This window comes from Silene latifolia, chromosome 1 (genome assembly GCF_048544455.1).
Source record: "Silene latifolia isolate original U9 population chromosome 1, ASM4854445v1, whole genome shotgun sequence".
NCBI lineage: Eukaryota > Viridiplantae > Streptophyta > Magnoliopsida > Caryophyllales > Caryophyllaceae > Silene > Silene latifolia.
Window position 1 is genome coordinate 3,157,729 of NC_133526.1, and position 22,007 is coordinate 3,179,735.

At 35.0% G+C, this 22,007-nt stretch overlaps 3 protein-coding genes across 5 annotated transcripts in view; all 3 read right to left on the reverse strand.

Annotated features, from left to right (window-relative positions):
- Positions 1–252: 252 nt before the first annotated feature.
- On the reverse strand, positions 253–5,507 carry LOC141593124 (transcription factor bHLH94-like). Its single transcript, XM_074414084.1, has 5 exons — positions 5,454–5,507; positions 5,110–5,359; positions 1,544–4,639; positions 869–1,252; positions 253–536 (listed from the first exon to the last, which is right to left on the reverse strand). The coding sequence occupies exons 3-5, from the start codon at positions 1,895–1,897 to the stop codon at positions 429–431; spliced, it is 846 nt and encodes a 281-aa protein (XP_074270185.1). The 5' UTR covers positions 1,898–4,639; positions 5,110–5,359; positions 5,454–5,507; the 3' UTR covers positions 253–428.
- Positions 5,508–5,568: 61 nt separating this feature from the next.
- LOC141593102 (uncharacterized protein At4g17910) overlaps positions 5,569–22,007 on the reverse strand; it is a 28,144-nt gene continuing 11,705 nt past the window's right edge. Inside the window, exons 1-16 of one of the 2 annotated variants that reach the window (XM_074414066.1) lie at positions 11,852–12,003; positions 11,696–11,759; positions 11,550–11,595; positions 9,737–9,870; positions 9,129–9,202; positions 8,962–9,043; positions 8,755–8,844; positions 8,550–8,623; positions 8,044–8,131; positions 7,520–7,646; positions 7,328–7,432; positions 6,995–7,121; positions 6,854–6,905; positions 6,715–6,759; positions 6,112–6,210; positions 5,569–5,848 (exon numbers count right to left, since the gene is read on the reverse strand). In XM_074414066.1, coding sequence (XP_074270167.1) covers positions 5,696–5,848; positions 6,112–6,210; positions 6,715–6,759; positions 6,854–6,905; positions 6,995–7,121; positions 7,328–7,432; positions 7,520–7,646; positions 8,044–8,131; positions 8,550–8,623; positions 8,755–8,844; positions 8,962–9,043; positions 9,129–9,202; positions 9,737–9,870; positions 11,550–11,595; positions 11,696–11,759; positions 11,852–11,904 — 1,413 coding nt within the window. In that variant the 5' untranslated portion in view covers positions 11,905–12,003 and the 3' untranslated portion in view covers positions 5,569–5,695. Of the gene's footprint in view, positions 5,849–6,111; positions 6,211–6,714; positions 6,760–6,853; positions 6,906–6,994; positions 7,122–7,327; positions 7,433–7,519; positions 7,647–8,043; positions 8,132–8,549; positions 8,624–8,754; positions 8,845–8,961; positions 9,044–9,128; positions 9,203–9,736; positions 9,871–11,549; positions 11,596–11,695; positions 11,760–11,851; positions 12,004–22,007 lie in introns of those variants that run through there. The other variant, XM_074414075.1, reaches the window with a different exon arrangement.
- LOC141593089 (porphobilinogen deaminase, chloroplastic) lies at positions 13,985–20,351 on the reverse strand. Of its 2 annotated transcripts, XR_012521283.1 has the most exons (7): positions 20,000–20,351; positions 17,396–17,801; positions 16,891–17,097; positions 15,578–15,755; positions 15,364–15,475; positions 14,397–14,640; positions 13,985–14,107 (listed from the first exon to the last, which is right to left on the reverse strand). XR_012521283.1 is itself a non-coding variant. In XM_074414047.1 (5 exons), the coding sequence occupies exons 1-5, from the start codon at positions 20,188–20,190 to the stop codon at positions 15,360–15,362; spliced, it is 1,098 nt and encodes a 365-aa protein (XP_074270148.1). In that variant the 5' UTR covers positions 20,191–20,351; the 3' UTR covers positions 14,929–15,359. The 2 variants fall into 2 exon arrangements, 1 of the variants encoding a protein (XP_074270148.1); XM_074414047.1 differs by lacking the exons at positions 13,985–14,107; positions 14,397–14,640 and having other exon boundaries at positions 14,929–15,475.

The window sequence follows — 22,007 nt, forward strand, 5'->3', positions numbered from 1 at the left end:
TAGTTGTTGCTTAGTCTATTGATAGGAGGTCGAAAATACGGCGGTTGGTCACTGAAAAAATAGTGATAAAAGGCACAATAACAGGTAAATTTGGACCGAGTCGACTTTACAGGCAAAAGCTTCTGTACTAGGAATACTAATGCACTATTCAGAGCTGCTGCAAACGATTGCACAACATTCCGACCTAATCGGGTTGTCTTCAGCTAGTTCACGAGTGCTAGGAATCGAGGATAAACAGCATAGTACTCCGTATAAAGGGAATTGTGAACTGTAAAGTACTTGTCCGCTTTATCGTCTTCGAATTAGTTTTATTCACCCGTCCTTGAATAAGAAAACACACAACTTAGCTAGATACGCTAAAACTTACCAAGCGTATCTAACCAAGCGTAACAATAATTAATCCAAAGGGATTTTTAGCTCGTAACCATCTAGTAAGTTAACAAGAGATTGGATACATCTTCGTCTATTATTCGAAGCACTTGTTGAACTGCGTATGCAATACTATCTACAGAAGTCAGCTGGCACCCTTCTTCAACCTGCATTAAATCAAATACATTCAGTTATTCAAATACTGTTGTTCTCTAAAATGATGACCAAACAATTATGATACAAACATGATGCTGGAAGTGGTCAAATACTGTTGTTCTCTAAAATTCGACAACCAGACAGTTCCAGCTACTGTCCAGTTTAGATAATTCCGCTGCAAACTCAAGAGTTCTATTCTTTTGAGTAGAATTCGTATCAAATTAACAATTGATGAATGAACCGACGAATTAGGCTTCTAATCAGCGAACTACATCAAACTCGCAGCTCACAACAATTTTCATCGAAATTAGTAAATAGTATAGGGATGAAATAATAGTCATACCTTGACACTTATGGAGTAGAGGACTAAAGGGTCCAAGGTGGTAACATTTAGATGAAGTATGGTGAAGCGAAGAGATAAAAAACCCGAAACCAATTTGGATAAGTGCCTCGGGTTTTTCTTTGTAAAGATCCGGAGATTTGCATGGGTTTCGACCAAGGTGACCTCAACCTCAGCTAAGGATGTTCTGCTCTTTAAGCTATACTTGTTACCTTGTCGGCCAGAATCTGGAAATAGTGGTGTTAAGAATGCGGTGCCATCTTCAGGCGTCCCTAGTCTCATGTTACGCTGTAGGATTAGCATTTTTTGCGCTTCTAAGGAATGCACAATATGTTCAAGCTCCTTTACATAATCTATGGCACCTCCCACTACTGAAGCCTGATCACCCTGCAGTTGCATAGCATTCAAGTAATGGTAAGTGTTGTTGAAATGAAATGCAAAATCATATGATGGGATGGAACCCAGACACTAATCATAAATTCATAGTCTCTAACATCTAAAGTTACTGGTGAGGACTGAGGACAGATCGTTTTAAAGTCCTTTTTTGTTTCAGGGTCATTATCGGATATTGCAGTCTGAGCATAGTTTGTGAAACTAACAACGAAGACACTATAGTGCGCGTTATGAATGTTGAAAACTGTAAACGACAGAACATATAAATGTGGAGGAATTACGTACCCTTTGACAGTAAGATTCGGGCATGAGAGAACGTAGAACAGCTAGATGTTCATTCATTTGCTTTCGACGGTTTCTCTCAACAGCAATGTGAGTCATCCTCTGTGTTTCAGCCTCCTCTTTGTTCTTGCAAACCTTTGGCCTTCTTCGTCTTTTCTTCCTCCCTACCACCCCAACACTTCCCATACAAGTATCGGAAACTCGAGCAGGAAACTGAACATCAAGGCTCTGAGGCTTCTCCAGCATAGCAACATTTTCCATAATCCCAACATTACTCTCAAAATGACTAGCATTTAGAGTATCATAGACAATAAAGTTGAAGATATCGTTATAGTTAGACATCGCTTCTAAGGCCATCTTCTCTATCTAAACCTCAAAATTCCAACATACCGTGGTGATGCACTGATGCTAAGGTTATATATTTACTAGTACAAGTGTACAACACGTTTTTTTGTCGTAAAAGGAGGTAAAAGGTCAGTACAATAACAAAAAGGACAGGTGAGTCGAACATGCAAATCTACGACCTAAAATTCACAATACTCCACCTCGTTCACAAAACTAAGCAAAAACCGCATCAATGTACTTGTATATTGCTCGCTTTCTCTCTCAAACTCAACGGTTGTAAGCCGAAGATTGAAAGGGCTGGACCAAGAACTTTTGTTTTGTTTAGCATCCTAAGTTAATAAGGGGATGATGTCCAACAAACTGCCATGGTCTCAGAAAAAGAAGGTGGGAAGAGGGCCCAAGAAAATTACATAGAAATGAGAATAGTTACAAAAATTACAAGCTGTTGACAAGTTGCTCTTCATTATTCAAACGTTTTAGTGCATGCTCCTGAAGGAGGTCCTCATTTTGTGTCAGAATCCTAATTAAACTTCATGTTCATTATATTATATACTCTCATGTTATCATGTAAATAAATCTATTCATCAGCATAAGATGGATTTATTCTCTTATAGACAAAGACATGTCATGTACCGGTCCAGTGACGAAGATTCGAAGAATGGGGTTAGTACGGGTTATCGACACATAGAACAACGGTTAAGATTTATTTTTTCTTGTTTTCTATATTGTACTTCCTAAGATTATTAATCTTCTAAAGTCTCTTATTTCCTAAATTCAAATCATAGTTCCGCCACTGTTTGATCTTTAAGGATCAGATGATGTCGGCTTTGATGACTTTTGTTATCATCCGTTATACACGTTACAGGTCACAGGTATGAAATGATTACATGAAAAAGTTTACATTGCATCCTTCTATATGTAATGGCCAAAATTGACCATGGCAGATCACAAAAGTCCAACCATGAGAAGTAAGTTAGCATGGAGGAATTATTTTTTACATCAACAGTCAACACTAACCAATGGATCAGAATTTGGTCCACAAAAAACAATCGGTCAGCAATTTTACACTAAACCCACTATATTAGAGGCGGAGTTAGAAATGAAATTCTGGAGTAGCAGACGTTCTTCTTATATTTTACTCCGTACTATCTTTGCTATGCCCGCAAATACGTAAATTAGGCAACAGAAAACAATAATTTTAACTATTTTTTGGGGGGGGATTTGGGGAGTGAGTACTTCCTCTTGCTACTATGTTTCACCATTTTAGAAACTTCCGGCAACTTCATAGACCGAAAGGACAAATCATTAGTTCATTACGCCAATAAACAAAATTTTTCAGACCTTAGCATTAAGGAAAAAGACCAAGGCTCCGTTTGGCAAGACATTTCAGGTAGCTTATTTTTCTGGAAGTGTTTGACAAATAGCTTATTTGCCCAAATAAGCTACCTGAAATGAAATGCTACTTAGAGTAGCATTTCATATTTTAGGTACCTGATTCTTGATAATATTACCTTTTTACCCTTTCAATTTATAATATATTAAAGAATTATTATATCCTTTCAAGTCATTTTACCAAAATAAGGTACCTTTTTAGTTAGTTTGCCAAACCATTTTTTATATAATCAGTCATCTTATCAGCTTCTAATTTTCAGCTACCTTTTCAGGTTTCAGTTAGCTTTTCAGTTTTCAGGTACCTTTTCAGTTCGTTCGTTTTACCAAACAGAGCCCAAGTCCGAGTTTTGATCAAGACCAAATTCGCGGTATTAATAAAATTAAATGTTTTATGTTTTAATTAACATATTATAAATAGACAATACGTGCTTGATCGTCTTAACTTATTTTTTTCTAAACTTAACATAGCTTGCTTGAATAAGGTATAAATGAAGTGTTAGACAGGCGACCTTTTATCTTATTTCGGAGAAAATGGGGAATATAAACAAGTTTTCAATGGTATTCTCCAGGGACGGAACATATTTTGAAGTTAAAGGGATAACATAGATTGGAAATTTTTTTGGGGTGAAAAACATTAAAACAGCAGTGAAGTAATTAAGGGAAAAAAAAAAGCTGAAACATAACCAGAAATTTTCAATTTTTTCATTACGGGGAGGAACCACCATCCTTCTACCTCTGGTTTCGTCACTAGCAGGTGCCCTCGGTGACTCATTTTACAGTCATGTCAAACACGGAATATTAGAAAACTATGTCAAGCCTCAAATCATCAAATCATTTGAGCGGAGTTACCGAGATTTCAGAAATATTAGGATACGAAAGTGGAAATAAAGTTTAGAAAGCGGGTTAAAATCATTGCTTGTATTTAAAAAGGAAGGGAAACGGAATTCCAAATCAGATGAAAAGGATTGGGAACTTGGGTTGGACCATAAAATTATGGTCCAAGCTGCCAGAGTAAGCACCAAGAATCCATGTGAAATTTCCCCCCTCTCCAAAAGTACTACAGTACAGAATATAATCACTCATTCACATGGAAACTTTCATGATCAGAAATTAGAATGCATAGTTTTCCTGCTATTTCCTACAATAATATGCATTGTACCAATTCTTGTTTAAGACTGTCTTAATCTAAGACTGCTCTCACACCCAATTAAAATAGAAGTGGAAATAAAGGGAAGTTGTGTGAGGTCTTAAATTAGGACGGTCTTAAGCAAGACCAATTGTATACATTGAATAAAACATTATTGCTAACCTATAATGCAGTTTCTGGCTTAATCAACTCTTTCTACGGTCTTTTCTTCGCAGCTGAAAGAAAGGCATTCCAGAGAATTTACCATTGCATGAGAAATGTCAAATACTACTTCTGACTCAATAGGTCCTTGCAATAATATTGTGTAAGACCGTCTTAGAGTGTGAGAAGGTTCTTTTACATGTAAAAACACTCATTTATTGATAGGAATAAATGAGTGTTTAACCGATAAAATGGCCGTCTCAGTAAGACGGTCATATTCCACAATCTGTTCAATTACAAACTTATTAGTGTTATTACTATTACTTTCCTCTCTCCATCTCCTACCCATCACCACAACCCGCCCAACTCCAGCCCTAGACCAACACAACCTGACCCCAAAACACTAGTAGTCCCTTCCCCACTTTTGAAAACATTTCACCAACTCCCGAAAACAGTCCTCCACTCCTCCACCACTTGAAACACGCTTCCTGCTCATGAACACCCCACCCTCGGAAAATTACATTCTTTAATGATGTGTACCTACCTCTTTGCCGTAGGCAAGATTACACGAGTCTTTGATCAACTGACGTAATAGTACAAATGCACGGGCATCGCCTTATAAATCCACGAGAGAAATTTGTACCAAGGGATTTCCTATACATGGACCAAAAGCCTCCTATATCCTTAGTCCTTGCTCCTTACCATTATCCGAATTCTCAATTTGTCATCACTCTCACAAATCCCTTGCCTTGGTCTATTTCTCTCTCGATGAGTACTTTAAATGTAATGCCATGCTGTTTCGATGATAATACACATGTTTGAAATCTAACCAAAGAAGCATGTACATGTGACTGATAATGAAGGAGCCTTGTGAGGACCAAATCTTACAGGCAACTTTTTCGAACTTGTAATATGTGCTGGATAATACCAATGAATTCCTATTTGTACTGCACAGCAATACCGAAAGGCTCAGAGAAAAAGCAGCATAAGAAAATAAAGCTTTGGAAACTGGTAAATTTCAGTTTTGGATTAATTTGTAGTCTAGTAAAATACAGCTGAGGCAAATTGACCTAGCGGCAGCAAATCAAGTTTAAAAAAAAGGTGATCATATGTATTAAAGCGGACTAAATCTACCAAAATTTTAACCGAATACCGCGAAAGTCTGCAGCGCCCATGATGAAACATAGAACAAGCATATACAACGTTAAGATAACCAATGCTTGAATCGAAGACACAAATAAGGTATCAAGAGACAAGTTTACCAGCCCAGTTAGGACATTTGCCTGCATAAAACAAAATTAAAGTTTTAAGTGATCAATTCATGGGATGAATAATTTTGGAAACAAATACTTGTACGAGACCGTCTCAGAAAATACCCATCTAATTAATCAAGAAATGTAAAATATTAGGAGTAATTACGACAATCTCAGAATAGTTGCTTAATATTATATGGGTATTTATGAGGGCTTCGTGCAAGACTTTCTGATTTCGAAAATAATTCAACGGTTGGGGGCAGCTCAGGGAGTAAACAGAAATGGGAATTTACCAGAAGAAATGACGCCAATAAATTTTTGTCGAAAGCTGCTTCAAGCACTGTAAAGTTACTTCCACCACTATACTCCGAGAGCATAAATATTGCAAGAACCTGCAAAGTCGGCGCAATTCAAAAGGACAATCGGCATGCATGTCAAATAAAAACACGGGAAAAAATGGTAAAATATATAAACTGAGCAAAATTTGAATGTAATTCGATTAGTTATGGGACTAAATACAGATATCTAATATGCAATATCATCGCGCACTGGTCAGACCTAAGATATATCTCAGGAACTCACGCCATGGTATTACGTCTAGGCTGCGACATGGCATTAAAACAGAGTTATCCAAGTTTCGGAGGTCACTACTATCACAACAACTCAACACAGTTTCAAAGGGGAAGACTTGAAAATTGGAGAGCGCAACAAAGGGGAGAAAAGGAGTATGAGAGTAACGAATAAATAAGATCAAGAAAAAGAGAACTAAAGGAGTGAGAAGGATAGACAGAAAAGGGATATATGCGACTAGCAAGAAAGCAAAATGAAATCAAGATGCAATAAAACACTAATCTGGCATAAAGAAACCAGGAAGTAAGGCAGAACAGATGAGGTACCTCAAAATTTACAGCCATCACAAGCATCACATAAGCCATGTTGCACTGGAGGCAAATATACACAATTGAAATCACATTTCAAGTAAATCTTTCTTTTAGAAAAAAGCAAAAGTGAAAGAGTTCTACATAGCAAATATACCATCCTCCGTGAAACTCTTTCCACATACTGGTCTAAAACCACAGTCAATAACCTACAAAGTTAGAAAATATTTAGCCCAATGCACAAAATTGACAAAGAAGTAAAATGTTATAAACACAATTAACCGCCAAATTCATATACCAGAATACAAGAGAAACAAGAAAGACTCTCGTCCTTGTCTGCCGAAGTCCATCTGATGTTGAGTGATCTTTCTGGAAGAAAAGATGGTAGCCCATCTGAACACCAACCAGATACATACCCCAATATCCTACAAGAAAAATACTAATAACATAAAGTATCCAGAGATTATATTATGTAGACTGATATACATACAGCAATAACATAGAAAATACAATGATGGGTGAATGAGAGTTGCTGATTTCTTACATACAAGAAGAAACATGAGATTTATATTATATATAAACAGCAAGGATAAACAGAGAAAATATGGTGATGGGTGATAATGACGCTTACCAAATATGCTATAAACTCCCTCCTTATTTTGGCTGATAATGTCTTGTCCCCTCACATCCGATAACAGATACGTATTTAATCCCTGCAACAAGAATACTTGGTAACCTGAGGGCTGATTAGTCTTTTGAGATTACAGCATGAAATATTCAATATCCAAACATATAGGTATAAAAAAACAAGAGGAAGATATACCTATAAGAATGAGCAGACCAAATATCCCACAATACTTGGGATGAATGTTTATTGCTGAAGTCAGAAGTGCGACACCAGCAAGAGTGAAAAAGAAATTCCAATGCACACCATACTCTCCTACATGAACCTATAATGATCAGGGGATAGACAATGAATAACGCTTCATAAGAAACAGGTGTACAGCCAAAGTAAGATAGAGCATTAAGAGTCTAAACTATTAACCTCTTAGACATTGACAGCGTCTTACATGTCATTTTAATCAAAGCAGGGGTTAATAACCAAATTTCAACCAAAGATGTCTTAATTAATTTGAGGTATCCTCACTTGAACCTTACAGGTAAGCTTGATAGGATTACTTCAAAAATTTACATACTTAGAATGAAACTGTGGTAATTGGTAAATCTTTCACTAGAAGGATTTCTTATCCTCCTTTTCACATTCTTGCGTCTTACCAGTACAATTATCTTCAAAATTACCGAAAAGAGTAAGAGAAAAACCAAGGGAAAGTTAATTATGATCTTCACCTGGTAATCCACTCCTGCAGTTGAAACAAGACGACCTAATCCCAGCAAGATCAATGGACATGTAGACTTCAAAACAGTCTTCAATCCGCTATATTTCAGAGAAACAACAAAAGAAAATGTAAGAACTAAGAACATTAACAAATTAATGTACCTTATACTACTTTACTCCTAACAAACATTTGAATATCCTTAGGCTATTAGTATCTTCAAAAGGTAATATGTAAGCGTAGAAAATTCACAAAAAATGGTAATACTACACCATTAAATGAAATTTTATAATTTATTTTATAGGTGAATAGATATTTATTCAGTTCTTAATGTTTTTCTGCTGCTCATACCAATCTGCTTCTCATTCTAGCAATCCTTTAGTTTAATCTGCTGGTAGCCTGGTACAGTATATTTTGTAGAATTTGTACTCCCAAGTAAATGAGAAAATATTGTTTAGCTTAAGTTTCAGGTCATTTTGGACGCCATATTGCAAAGTTTAGCAATGACAAACAACTTACCTAGAATGAATGTTGCGTGCTTGACGTGAAACAATAGCATTGGCTAGCACAAATGAACCAACTCCCAAATCCATCTGATGCAATTATATTACGGAGAATTCAGTTTGATGGAGGCAAAACTGGACCTCACCCACTCACTTGTGCCATTTCTCTTTAGATGACAACTAATTTGTAAAGATCAAGCTACATAAAGCACAACACTCACCCAACCAGTTCCATAGGTCTCTGCCTTTGCATATCTTCGAGGAAATATTTTAAAATCAACAGCAAGTATACATATACATGTAAGTAACATCTGCAGCAATTATCCTTGTGAGACAAAAGAGAATCCTATGAGAACAATTAATTGTAGTGGAGTAAAGATTTGGCAGCGATTGAGAGCAATATAATTGTACTGAGGCAAGATGTGTACCGTAATAACTCTAAATGATGAAATACTTCTTTTGATGGAGTCATGTGTTTGAAGGATTTGCTTAGAATCAGAGGTGCTATATCTGTTTCATACACAGAAGGAATAGGGAATTATGTCTTAATCGATAACAAGAGAGATCAGAGATGTTTTTGTGGCACAATAGTTACCTTTTCACTAAAATATGGATGAGAAGAAACAAAGTCAGCACTAGAGCTAGTATGTTTGTCCATCCTGACAAAACCTGGAAAACAATACTAAGTACCCATCTGACACGAAAATATACTTCACCATTGAGATTGTACAAGTTCACACACAAAAATAGATTCCAAACCAGAAAGAATGACTGAAACCAGCCACTCTACATGACAAAACTACGCATCCTGAGATTCCTGACACTCTGATTTGATTGACTGATTGTGGCACATTTTTATGAGACACAGCAAGATGAAAGCATTAATGTCAAATTGTGGGGACAAGTATGTTATGTATGGTGAAATAGCTATTATACATGCATTAGAAAAAAATTAACGAAAACACCATTGAGAGGCAATGTCTATAACATCAGAAGTTTTTAAATTGCTATATAGCGAACCACAGCAAGCAGACCAGATCTCTTATTAAACAGCAATCTTGAAGACGACAACTCAAGTGGGATAAAACAAAATAAACTATCAGCAATGATTGAACTACAAATAAAGGCAGTCCTTATTATGATGGCCCAAGGAGCGACAAAAGAATTATTTGATTTGTACGCGAATTTTTATGGCAAACTTACAGTGAGAATTAAAAGAGAAGGAATGAGAATGAACGTAAAGTCTAAACCCATTGAAGACATGTATGCACTGAAACTCTTTGCAATCTTTGTATCATTATCATCCTTCTTCGACGACTTCGAGGAAGCTTCAAAACCTGAAGAATAAGGATCAGTCATCTGGTTTTTTGGTTTGCACAGCAATAAAATAAAATAAAAAAAAACTAATATATTGCCAGTCGACTGTACATATTAGGAAAAATCTTTTGTACTATCCAGGTGGTGTCATTTTGTACCTAAGGCAAACAACTTTGGACTTGAATAAACGTAGAAAAAAAAAAGTGATCACATAACTTACATTGTAAGATAAATAAAAGTGTAAGGAAATATGCAAACAATCTTGTTCAAAGATACTACGATAAGCTTGCAACTACTCCCTCCATTTCTTCATGTTTTTCCCAATTTTCTAAATTCCCCTCCCATATTTTGAAAGTGATAAGAACAGGGTGAAAAGGAGGGAAGTAGAAGTCATACTGCAGATAGAACAAGAATAGGGACAATTCATGATAACTTTTAATCTGCCTCGTAACAGAATAGTGTCCTTACTTAGCATAATTAGAGTATTTTCTTAGCAAGGAGAATATTCTTGAAACAAGGAGTATTATATGAAAAACAAAGGCATAGAAGAAAAGATTGAGGTTGCCTGGTAACTCATAAATCACAACTCTTGCATACCGCAAAAATTGGAGTAGGGAACATGAGTTCCTTTATTTACCTCTTACAAGGCAAAGTAAAATCATTTCAACATAAGAAATATTTGAAAGAAATATGACATTGAACCTTTCCTCCCTCCCATCTCCTTCCTCCTCTTTTGTATCCAATCAAAGGGTGAGGGTTCAACCGCAGCAGTTACAGCCACATATATAACCATCTAGGGTTTCTTCATATCAGAGGTAATTAAAATATTGTAATTTGTAAGCCATGGTCCCAGGCTCCCAGCAAAGGATACCTTATCAGTATAACTATGCAATTAGCACTACACCCTGAGTAACAGGAAGCAATTACATGGGGAATGACAGCCAGTACATCAACATTCCAAATCATCCTGAAAGCCACTCAGCTCTCTCCAAATGAGGGTGTCTCTCCAACTAAAATATTTTCAAATCCCCTTCTCAAACCCTAGATGAGGGATGTGTGGAAGGTAATGATATGATTCGAAATACTAACGTCTGAAATTATATAACCTACTACATTTTACTAAAATTACTCCCGCAATAATCAGAAAGATGCACCATGAGTCCATGACACAAAGCCTTGAGATTAGCAGGCATCAAACAGAATGCTACCTGGCAAAATCTCTTCTCGTTCATAAAGCGCTAAATTACTGAGGAACATAATTTAACATTTAGCAATAGACTCAACTTTGTCCCAACTCCCAAAGTCCCAATAGTATACGGAAGTTCAAACTCAAAACTCTACACCAAGGTTGCCTACTTAATAATGACAACGCCACCTCTAATACGCAATACACTCTTATTCTTATAGAGTGTCTGTCATAGTGATTTTAACTAGGCGTCTAGGCGTCATGATAAAATATGCTTTAACCAATTCACGATTCACAACTCGCTTGGGATCAATAAAATCCGGCAACGTAGTTCAACACCAACGCATACCAGTAGGCTTACAGAGAACGGCCTACGTGTAGAAAGTCAGTAGGCTTACACTAGTCGCATTTCATCACACATTCATCAACATAAAATACTACAATATAGCACAAATTAAAGCAGCAAAACTAATCACAAAAATGATCATGCTAAAGAGCAGTAAAAAAGCATACCAGGCACGTAATTAAATGCAAACGAACGCCGAAATAGCACAATCACCTGAAAATTAGGCCAAAAAACACAAAAACAGCAAATAATAGGTTTAAATTGCGAAGGTAAAAAAAAAACTGTAATTCGAGTAATTGATGGATAAACTCACAGGAATTACTGTAGCGAGGGATAAAATCTCGAGCATTGAGGATCCAGCTAAGTTGCTGACAAATCTGGAAGAATTGCAGTTACAATCGAGTAAATTAAAGACACGAAATTACACTAATTTGATGAAAAATAGGGGAGAAAAAGAAGAAATGATTACTGTTGTTTGAGGAGCTTGTTAGGGTTGATCGCCATTGTTGCTGAAGAATCCATTGACGAAGGAGATAACGACGACGACGACAATACAGTTGTTTTCTGAGCTGACTGTTTGCAGGTTTCGAATTTTTATAAATTCTGGTTTCGCTGATGAAGTACTCCATTATTGACTGTATTTTATTACTCCGAATGAGAGTGGTTTATTATTATCAAACGGAAATAATAGGTGTTTGAAATGTTAATTACCGGATTTGTAAATATCGTCGACGTTTTCATTCCAAAAGACGATAATGCCCTTTGCATAATTACACTATTTTCTCTCTCTAAACAATTTTCTCTCAAATTCTACTAAAAATCAACTACATTTCGATCTCTCATTGTATTAAACCAATTAAAAGATGTTAGAAATTAACGCACATCGACTAGAAAACTTAAATAAATTTAAAAAATCGGCAAATAAACCTATTAAACACGGTTTTTTTTAAAAAAAAATGAACTAGTTCATCGACTAAATGTTGAGATTCAACAATCGACCACGGACCAAACGTTGAAAACCAGCGTTTGCCGTGGTCCAAACGTGGGAAACTAACGTTGGAATCCCACGTTTGGCCACGGATAAATTTTTTTTTTTTTTTTTTTTTTTTTAAAAAAAAATTTAAAAAAAAATTTAAAAAAAAAAAAAAAAAAATCTCCGTGGCCAAACGTGGGATTCCAACGTTTGGACCACGGCCAACGTTGGTTTCCCACGTTTGGACCACGGCAAACGTTGATTTCCAACGTTTGGTCCATGGCTGAACGTTAGATCTCAAAGTTTGGTCCATGGTTCAACCTTGGGGTATAAATTTCAGATTTACGCAAATAATTAACAATATGTTATTTACAAAATTAATGTCATGAACTAATTAGGCTGACATATTGTTAATTGTTGTTGTTGTTGTTTTTAATTTAGTTGAGTTTGAGAGAAATTTTTTTAGAGAGAGAAAGTCAAAAGGGCAGTCATCGTCTTTTTTATGAAAAACGTCGTCGATATTTACTAAAACGTCGTCGATATAAATCAGCCCCCGTTAATTATCGAGACAGAGGGCGTATATTCGTGACAAACTAACAATTACGTGGAGAGAGATATTTATCTAATTATATAATGTCGATCAATATGTTCGAGTAATCGTTTTTTGGGTAGGTTGCTCCATTGTTGTTGAAGGTATTTTGTTAATGTGTTGTTTCCTTGTTTGGAAAAAAGTGGCAGGTTATATATTTAAATGTAACCATAGTCCATAAATAGTACTCCCTCCAATTCGTTATAATGTTCCCCTTTGTCTTTGGCACGATACTTAAGGAATACTATTAAAAATGAATAAAGGACATTGGTGGAGTTGGTGCTAGGAGAGAGAGATAAATTATTAGGAGTTAAATAAGGAGTTGTGGGGGTCAAAACATTAAGAAAAGTAATAAAATAGGAGTAAAAGAGTTGTGTGGGGTTTGGTGATAGGAAAGAGTGATGAATAAAATAAGAGTAAAAGTTACCAAAAAAGGAAAGGGGAACATTACTTGAATAATCCGTTTCGGGAAAGAGGGAACATTATAGCGAATAAGAGGGAGTATATGGAGGACTTAGAGCATCCGCAAAGGTGAGATGCCCCATATTTTATCTATCTTTCTCTTATTCGTCCACCTCATTTTCCACTAACTTTTCATCTACCCTCCCCCAATTTAAATCTTCATCTATGCAACAATGAGGTTCCCCAACAATATTAATTTACAACTAAAAATTTGGGAACCTCCCAAAAAATATACAAATTACCTTTACTTTTTCTTTGGGACCTCCCCTAAAAACAGTAGAACCTCGGGTATTTGCAATAGTGAGAATTCACATTTGATGAAAGAGAAGACATTTGGGAAGGTAGGTTCCCCACCTTTGCGGATGCTCTTAAGCATAGTATGGAGGGAGTTTACAACCAGTTGTATAATAGCATTGTACAACCACCTCAAAGTTGTTGAGCTCTTACACAAAGTTGTTGAGCAATTTTACAAGTTATTGAGCTATGTTACGAAGTTATTATTGAGTTTAATAATTATTCTGTTAAGCTCAATAACTTTGTACCATAGCTCGATAATTTTGTTAATAAAACTCGACAACTTTGTAACAAAGGCTCAACTATATTAAATAAATTGTATATACAACCAGTTGTATAATACATTAACTGCACCGACCACCACTCATATATTTCTAAGAGTTATTTCATTCTTTCCAAATTAAATACTCCCTCCAATTTTCTTTTATCTTCCCCTTTCTTTTGGGCACAAAAATTAAGAAAGGGGAAGAAAGAAGGAATAAAGTATTGTAAGTTGTGAAATTTAAAGGGGAGAGAAAATAATAAAAAATGAATAATGAATAAAGAATAGATAAAGTAATGAGAGTTGTTGATTTATTAGGAGAGAGAAATTAATAAAAAAAATGAATGAAACTTATCAAAAAAGGAAAGAGGGAAGATAATCAAACTTGGGTAAAAAAGAAAAAAGGAAAGATAATAGGAAATTGGAGAGAGTACAATGTATATTTTGGCAAATACCCTTGCCAATTGGGCTTTTATCCAAAATTAATCCACTTCACTTGGTTGACCACTATTGAAGTTCTGAAATTGTTAACGGGTTATATCAACTCGAGAAGGTGCTTCTTGATTCAACATAAAGCCTTGAGCATTTGTACTTGGTCACAATGTCACATCATCAATTGACTTCTCTTTTTGAATAGTTTGACTTGTCTCGGCAAATTCAAGAATAAAAGTCGTCTTCCTGCGAATAATCACACAGATTCGTAGTAAACCGTAAAGAAGGGAAATATAAAGTAAAACGCACTAAAAATACCGGAAACTAGTACGAGTACAATATTACGGAGATAAGTATATGAAATATAGGTAAAATAATCACTTATCAGTTAGCTGGATAGGTGAAACGGAGTACTAAAAAAGAAGGGTGAATCCCATTTCACGTAACCGTCCATGTGACGGTTTGAGTAGAGAATCGTCCAGCAAAATAACGGTTTTTTACCCTTTTTCAGGCCTCAATTTGCTAAGAAAAACAAAATTAATCAGGGAATTCCATAAAAACTACCAAGTCAAAACACAAATTCGTACTCCATATTTGATTCATAACAAAACGAAATAAATTAAGAAAAATAACTAGTACTCCGTATACAAAGATTGGGCCAGCGGCCAGCCTGATATCTCCAAGTGCTCGCAGTGGCAGGAAATGAATGCAAGGATTGACACCTTCGAAGTTTGGAAGCGCTCCAAATCGAAAGTTCAACTAGAAAGGATCTAATTGCCTAAACACATCAAGCTACATACAGTTACAACAGCAAAAAGAACTACTTTCCCTTACAACAGCCTACTTTTACAACACATTGGCTCTTTTAGGATACATGGACGGGATTAGGGGGAAAAAAAAAAGCCGCGTAGAACTAGAAATCTAGAATCGGTGAGTCACGTCTGCTCACATCTTGCTAGTGAACATTACCTTGGATCGAAAAAACCAGGACCAGCTCGTACACGAAGCTCTTCTCCCGCCTCTTTTCCAATCCGAATCATATCTTCAAGCGAATAAGGCCCCTTTCGGGAGGTCTCGAGCACTGTAAGGGTCACAAGAATGAGAAAATGATTAACAGAACAAACAAGTGCAGAAAAAAATTTACGCTTATTATCATTTATATGTGGGTCAACAAAACTCATACCTTGCTTTCCATCTGTAGAAGCAACCAACCCCCTGAAAAAACAATCTCCATTTTCGTCTCTACTAGCGTACCCAGCTATAGGGGTACGGCAAGAACCATCTAAGGTCTCTAGGAAAGCTCGTTCACATGCCACTGCTAATCTGGTTTCCTCGTGATTTAATGAGGCTAAGTATTCTGCCTAAAAATTGACCAAGAAATGAAAATAATTTAACAAATAGCAAGAATAACACTATTTTGCTCCAAATAAAAGCAGATCATCTAGCAACATCCTTTGCCACCAGAATTCTTTCATGGTGTGTTTGGGAACCTAGAATTGCATTTGAATTCCGGAATTGAGACAATTCAAGCGTTTGGGAGCCCCTAGAATTTGGAATTGGACTCAATTCCCTATCAATTCCATCTTAGTTAAAATTTGGCACTCTCAAATTCCTACCATATAGTAGTCATTTCAATTCCATCACTACTTGATTACGGTTTTTTGTGATGCAAGTTTCATCGCAATTTTTTTTAATTATGATTTTTTTAATCGCAAATATTTTCCGTCACAAGATTTATTTTTTCCAAATAAAAAATAAAAAACTAAAAATAAAATAAAATTTGGTGACTTCGACCCATACGTGACCCGCCCAATTCCAATTCCATGAGTTCCCAAACGCCAATGAGAAATTGAAATCCAGAATCGAATTCCATGTGATCTCCAAACGAATTTTTGGAATTGGATTTGAAATTGAATTCAAACATTTTGATTTCTACAATTGAAATCATGAAAATGAAATCAATTTCGGGTATCCAAAATTCCAAACACTACCTGAAGTGAAAGCTAAAAGCAAAGCCTCGGAAAAACAAAACAAAATCTACATTATCCAATATAGTAGATAGTTAGATACTCACTCCGTCTTGGTCATTTATTTATCTTTGATTTTGGCACAAAGACCAAGGAGATTGGAAGGGACCATTTGTGGGTGGTGTTAGTGAGTGACAAGTGGACAATAGGTTATGTGGATGATCAAATTATTTTTCAATAATATATTTCCAATATAAAAAGGTAAGCAAATGAATGAGACACCCTTAAATGGAATATGTAAACAAATTACCGGAGGACGGAGGGAGTACATTTAAAGACCAAAGTCCAGTAGTAAGAGCATATGTGATGGGGATACATATTCACATTCTAAACGACAACCTCTAAGGCTCAAAGCATTCATATGCATAGCCATTAACGAGAAAAGCCGAAGGAGTACATAGATGTTACAATCAAGTAATCAACACAGTCGAGCAACATGATTCGTACAATAGTTCAAGTGGGAGCTTACCATTTTTTCATCATCAGTTCGACAAGCAATTCCAATTGCTCCTTGAGCAACAGCGGGAAGCATCTCATCAATTGAAAGAACAGAAGTAACAACATCAGTTCTACCCAAGCGTTTTAGGCCAGCCAATGCCAAAAGTGTTGCTTGGCAAACTCCATCATCCAGCTTTTTCAAACGTGTCTGTACGTTGCCCCGGAAGTTGTCCAACACCTATGTACCAATATACACCAAGCATATATAAGAATTCAAAATATATGCTTACCTTCCAAATAATGAACAACTTTCCAAAAAAATCGTTAAAAAGTGTAACTAAACAGAATCACAACTACTCAGAATCGTAATACTCTTCTAGAAATATATTCTGAACCATGTTGCTAAATACATTCTGAACCATGTTCTAAACTTGTAGTACTCAGAACTGTAAAACTACCAAAATGGAACACGCTAAATCACAGGGCACCAAAATGGAAGTTTTTCACAAGAAATGCATTAAAGAGATCAGGCTTACACTAAGTGAGGGATATTTGTGCAATAATTGAGATTTTCTTCTTAGTGATGCAGTACCGACAACACTACCAGCTGGAAGCTCTGCAATAGAAGATACACGTTTGGCAATAAAAGCATCTCGAACATCTTCGCGCTCAAGGTTGCATGGTAGAATTATATTTTCTGGTAAATACGTGGGAACATCCTTCATCGAATGAACAGCAATATCAATATCGTTCCTCAACATGGCGTCGTCTAGTTCCTTTGTAAATAAGCCCTTTCCACCAATATCAGCAAGAGGTTGATGCAGTATTTTATCGCCAGTAGTTTTTATAATTACAATTTGAATGGCTCCATCTTCTGCTAATTCCGGATGAGCTGCTTTGAGTTTATCACGTGTTTCATCGGCTTGAGCAAGTGCAAGTGGACTGCCATAAAAGACAAAAAACTAATTAATTCCAGATGGATATAATCTTCAATAAAAAACGAACACGTTTCAGTGTCAAAGAGGAAAGTTGTTATCTACAAATATCAAATAGGAAAAGAAAATATGATATAAACATCATAGTATAGGGAGCAATAGAGGTAAAAAGGAGAACTCAATCAGAAAGAAAGACAACTGCCTGCTTTGAGGATAAAGCTATAAATGTATCCCGTTCAATCACATTCATTATAGTATAGAACACTACGCAGAAAAGATAGGAAAGAATGCTCATGAAGTCGTGATAATGTTTATAAATTTGTATACCGTGATCAAACGCTGCTAACATTACAAAGTCAGCAAAAGAACTCTTTCAATTATCCATCTTAGTCTGTACACTATTTCGCCAAGACCTTATTTGGGGCGTAAATGTTCGAATGACCAATTTTACATTATTTAGCGACATTTCGAGCAACATGGACAGAGAAGGTAGAGGAAAGAAAGTTCACAAATAAGAAATATTTCAGCAGACCTTATCCGTGTCTGTGTCCTTCCAAGGTGAGCAAATCTCATAACTACGGTTAATTACAAAATTACATCCAGTCTCTATCCTCTCCCAATTAGGTAGTCAAGGTTACAGTTTTCATCATGAAATCATGATTTCTTTAGCACAATTAACATTTTTATTAATCATCACCACACAATTAACATTTTTATTAATCATCACCAAGACCAAGAAAGAAACTGATAACCGAAGACTTTTTCAACCAGCTATAACAAAATTGATTGTAGTGCAGGATTTCAGCAAGGTTTTCGTACTTGGCATTGGGTGTTACTTAGGCAACACATAACAAGAGTTTGCAAGGTTGGTCAGAGAAATTTCCAGAATTTGGGAAATGAGATGCTTTGATGCAGGGGCGAAAACGTACGCATGACATGTCAACCTACTTGCAAGTAGAGCCTGCTTCAAACCAAAATCCTCAGCATCCAAGGCATAGACTATGCTCACTACAATAACCTTTGAGGAGAGTTCAATCCCAAAATACAACATAACCCTAACACCTCATGGAATCCTCTAAATCGGGTGTTGGATATACACAACCTTACCCCTATGGTAATACACAAAGCTTGTTTCCAGAGAACTCCTAACGAAAACTGTGTTGCAAATTGCATCGCATACAAAACTTATCCATCCTACTTGTTGTTATTCACAAAGGATGACTCTATCTACTTCCTAATTGACTAGACACAACAACAAATAACACAGCATTCCAAACATCAGAGGACAGTTTGTCGGCCAATACATTGTCACCACAATAACTCTATATTAAAGTAACCAGAACCCACACATCTTGCCTTTCAATCCTACTATTTTTATAGACATTAAAACCCATAGCACCTATACAATCAAATTATCAATCATGTTACAACCAAAGACCAGAACAATCACAGGGAAACAAAAGTACATCTGACAACGAGCAAAGCCAACAAACAATTCAAACCGAAATATAGCGAATGTACATCAAAACTACCATCATCCACCGCCCCTATAACATTATCTTCTCTAAATTCGCACACAAAAGACTAACTTTCATCAATGCTAATCTAGAAACAACGTTAGCTAGCTAAATTAACAATTACCCATTGACAATAACATTATTTTCTTCTCTAATTATGATAATTCATTGTGTCATAATTTAACAATGAGCTAACCCACAATCAAAACAACCCGGAAATTCACAAATGTAAATCAAAACTACCACCATTCACTTTCCCTATAACATTATCATCTTCTCTAAAGTAGCACACAAAAGACTCAACCTTTCATCAATGCTAATCTAAAACAAAGTTAGCTAGCTAAATTAGCAATTAATCATTGACAATGACAATCAGATGAAAACTGAGAACAAAGTGCATCTAACAATGAGCTAAACCACATTTAACACAACCCAAAATTTCGTAAATGTACATCAAAACTACCACCATTCACTTTCCCCATAAAGTTATCTTCTTCTCTAAATTCGCACACAAAAGATTCAAACTTTCATCAATGCTAATCTAAAAACCAATTTATCAAGCTAAATTAACAATGAAACATTCAAAATCAACACAAATTAATATCAAAAACAGCATATTTATAGATTAATAACAGAATAATTAAGTTAAAATTGCAAAACCCAAAAACAAAATTAAAAAATTGGGTACCTTCCTCGAGTACCAATCCTAATAAGAGCAACTTTAGTTTCTGGGTTTTGAGTTTGAACAGCAATGGAGGCTTTAGGAACAAATACAACCCTTTGATGATGATGTCTTCTCGTATGAAGAAGAACATGGTTTGGAACTGGAGCTTTAAAACATGGCGGCAAACAAAATGATGAACCTGTTAAAGCTTCCATTGATAAATTGAAACAAGATTCAATTGAATTGATTAGATTTGAAGGAGATAGATAGAGAGGAAATGGGGGGAAGTTGCAAGTACTCAAGTTTGTTGATGTTGAAGATAAGAACTTTGATCTTGTAGACTTTTTTAATTTGTCAGAATTGGATGAAAGGGTACGGGTGTGGGTCTACCTCGTCTAGCTCCTCTCTATAGGTATGGCCGTATCGACATGCTAGACCTCTCAAACGGGTTGGATAAGCCGGATTTTGAATCAGGTGATAATAATGTGATATGGGTTAGGTTGAATGGAGGTCGGGGGCGATGAATTTGAGTTACTCGTTTGTATTGTTCTTTAGTGCGCTCATTTGAAAAAAAAAAAAAAGTTATATATATAAAGTGATAACTCCTTATTCTCCAAGAAATCTATTCATACCAATATCTACCTACCATAATTACATTTGTTCCAAATATTCATTATTTATTCCATTTGTTTTATTTTAATAATATTTCTAATGTTAACTGCCATAAATGTCATATGATTTGATTTTATAAATGTCTTTGCGATTTAAAATATAAAAATTATTACTAGTTATCTAAATCTAGGAAATATTATTAAAAGGCTATCCTAAAAATATCACGTACACAATAACAATGTGACTTGGCAAACTAATATAACATGGAATACCAATTTATTATTATATTGCATTAATTTAATTCAATTATTTCCTTTAAAAATCCATCCATCCCCCTTATACTAAAAGAATAAGAAAACTAAAAATTTTCCCGCCTAAATGTTTTTAGCTAGAAATTGGGCCTAACTTTATCTAGATATGTATTGGACCTAATATATGGCTTTTATGTGTCACGGTATCTTATCAAACATCGCAGCTTTTATAGTTGGGTCAAATATATTTTATACATTATTATCTCATTAATCTAATATATATATCTTAAATGTCGTAAATATTATATTTAAAACGTATGCAGATTTTGCTCATATTATTAAAATCATTGTGTGCTTTTTACTTTTTTATACTTTAAATTTTTTACTCCGTTTAAATTATTACTCTGTATATTGTAAAAAAATTACAAAAATAGTTTTATACTTCAAATGCGTAAAAATAAGCATAAGTTTTTGTAATTAAACTAAAAATCTTATTTTTTTAATCATAAAATTATTCCGAGTAAAAATGTAAAATTCGCTGTATTTTAATTCTTACTATTTTTTACACATTAACAATTGTAGATAATTAAAAATAAAACTCAAAGTTTATTTATATATTATTATTAGCTCTAATTTTTAAGTTCTCTACACATGACAATCTAAAATACCGTGCATTCGCACGGGTTCTACACTAGTATTCCATTAGCTTTAAATTTAATTAACTCAAAAAAAACTACAATAAAAAAATACGGATTAACTATAAGTTAATACTTTCAAGATATTTCATATGGAGTAGTATTATATGTATTCGAAATAAAAAAACTGAATACATGAGAAAATAAGAACGAAGAAAAATAAATGAAGTTAAAAACAAAATAAAATAAAATTGTATTGTCACTAATCACTACTTTTTTTTTTGAAAGGCACTAATTCACTATTATTGTTACTATAAAAAAAAATATACTATAATTAATCGACAAATGAGTATTAAAGATCATCTAAAATATTTTCTTAGGAAAATATAAAATATATGAAAAAGAAAATATTTATTTAATTTAAGTAATTTACAAACAAATTTTGTAAATACTAAGTGAAATTAAACACTAATAATGGAATTATAATCCCAGTATCGTCTTTCAAAAAATAGTTTTATTTAGTTTGCATGACTC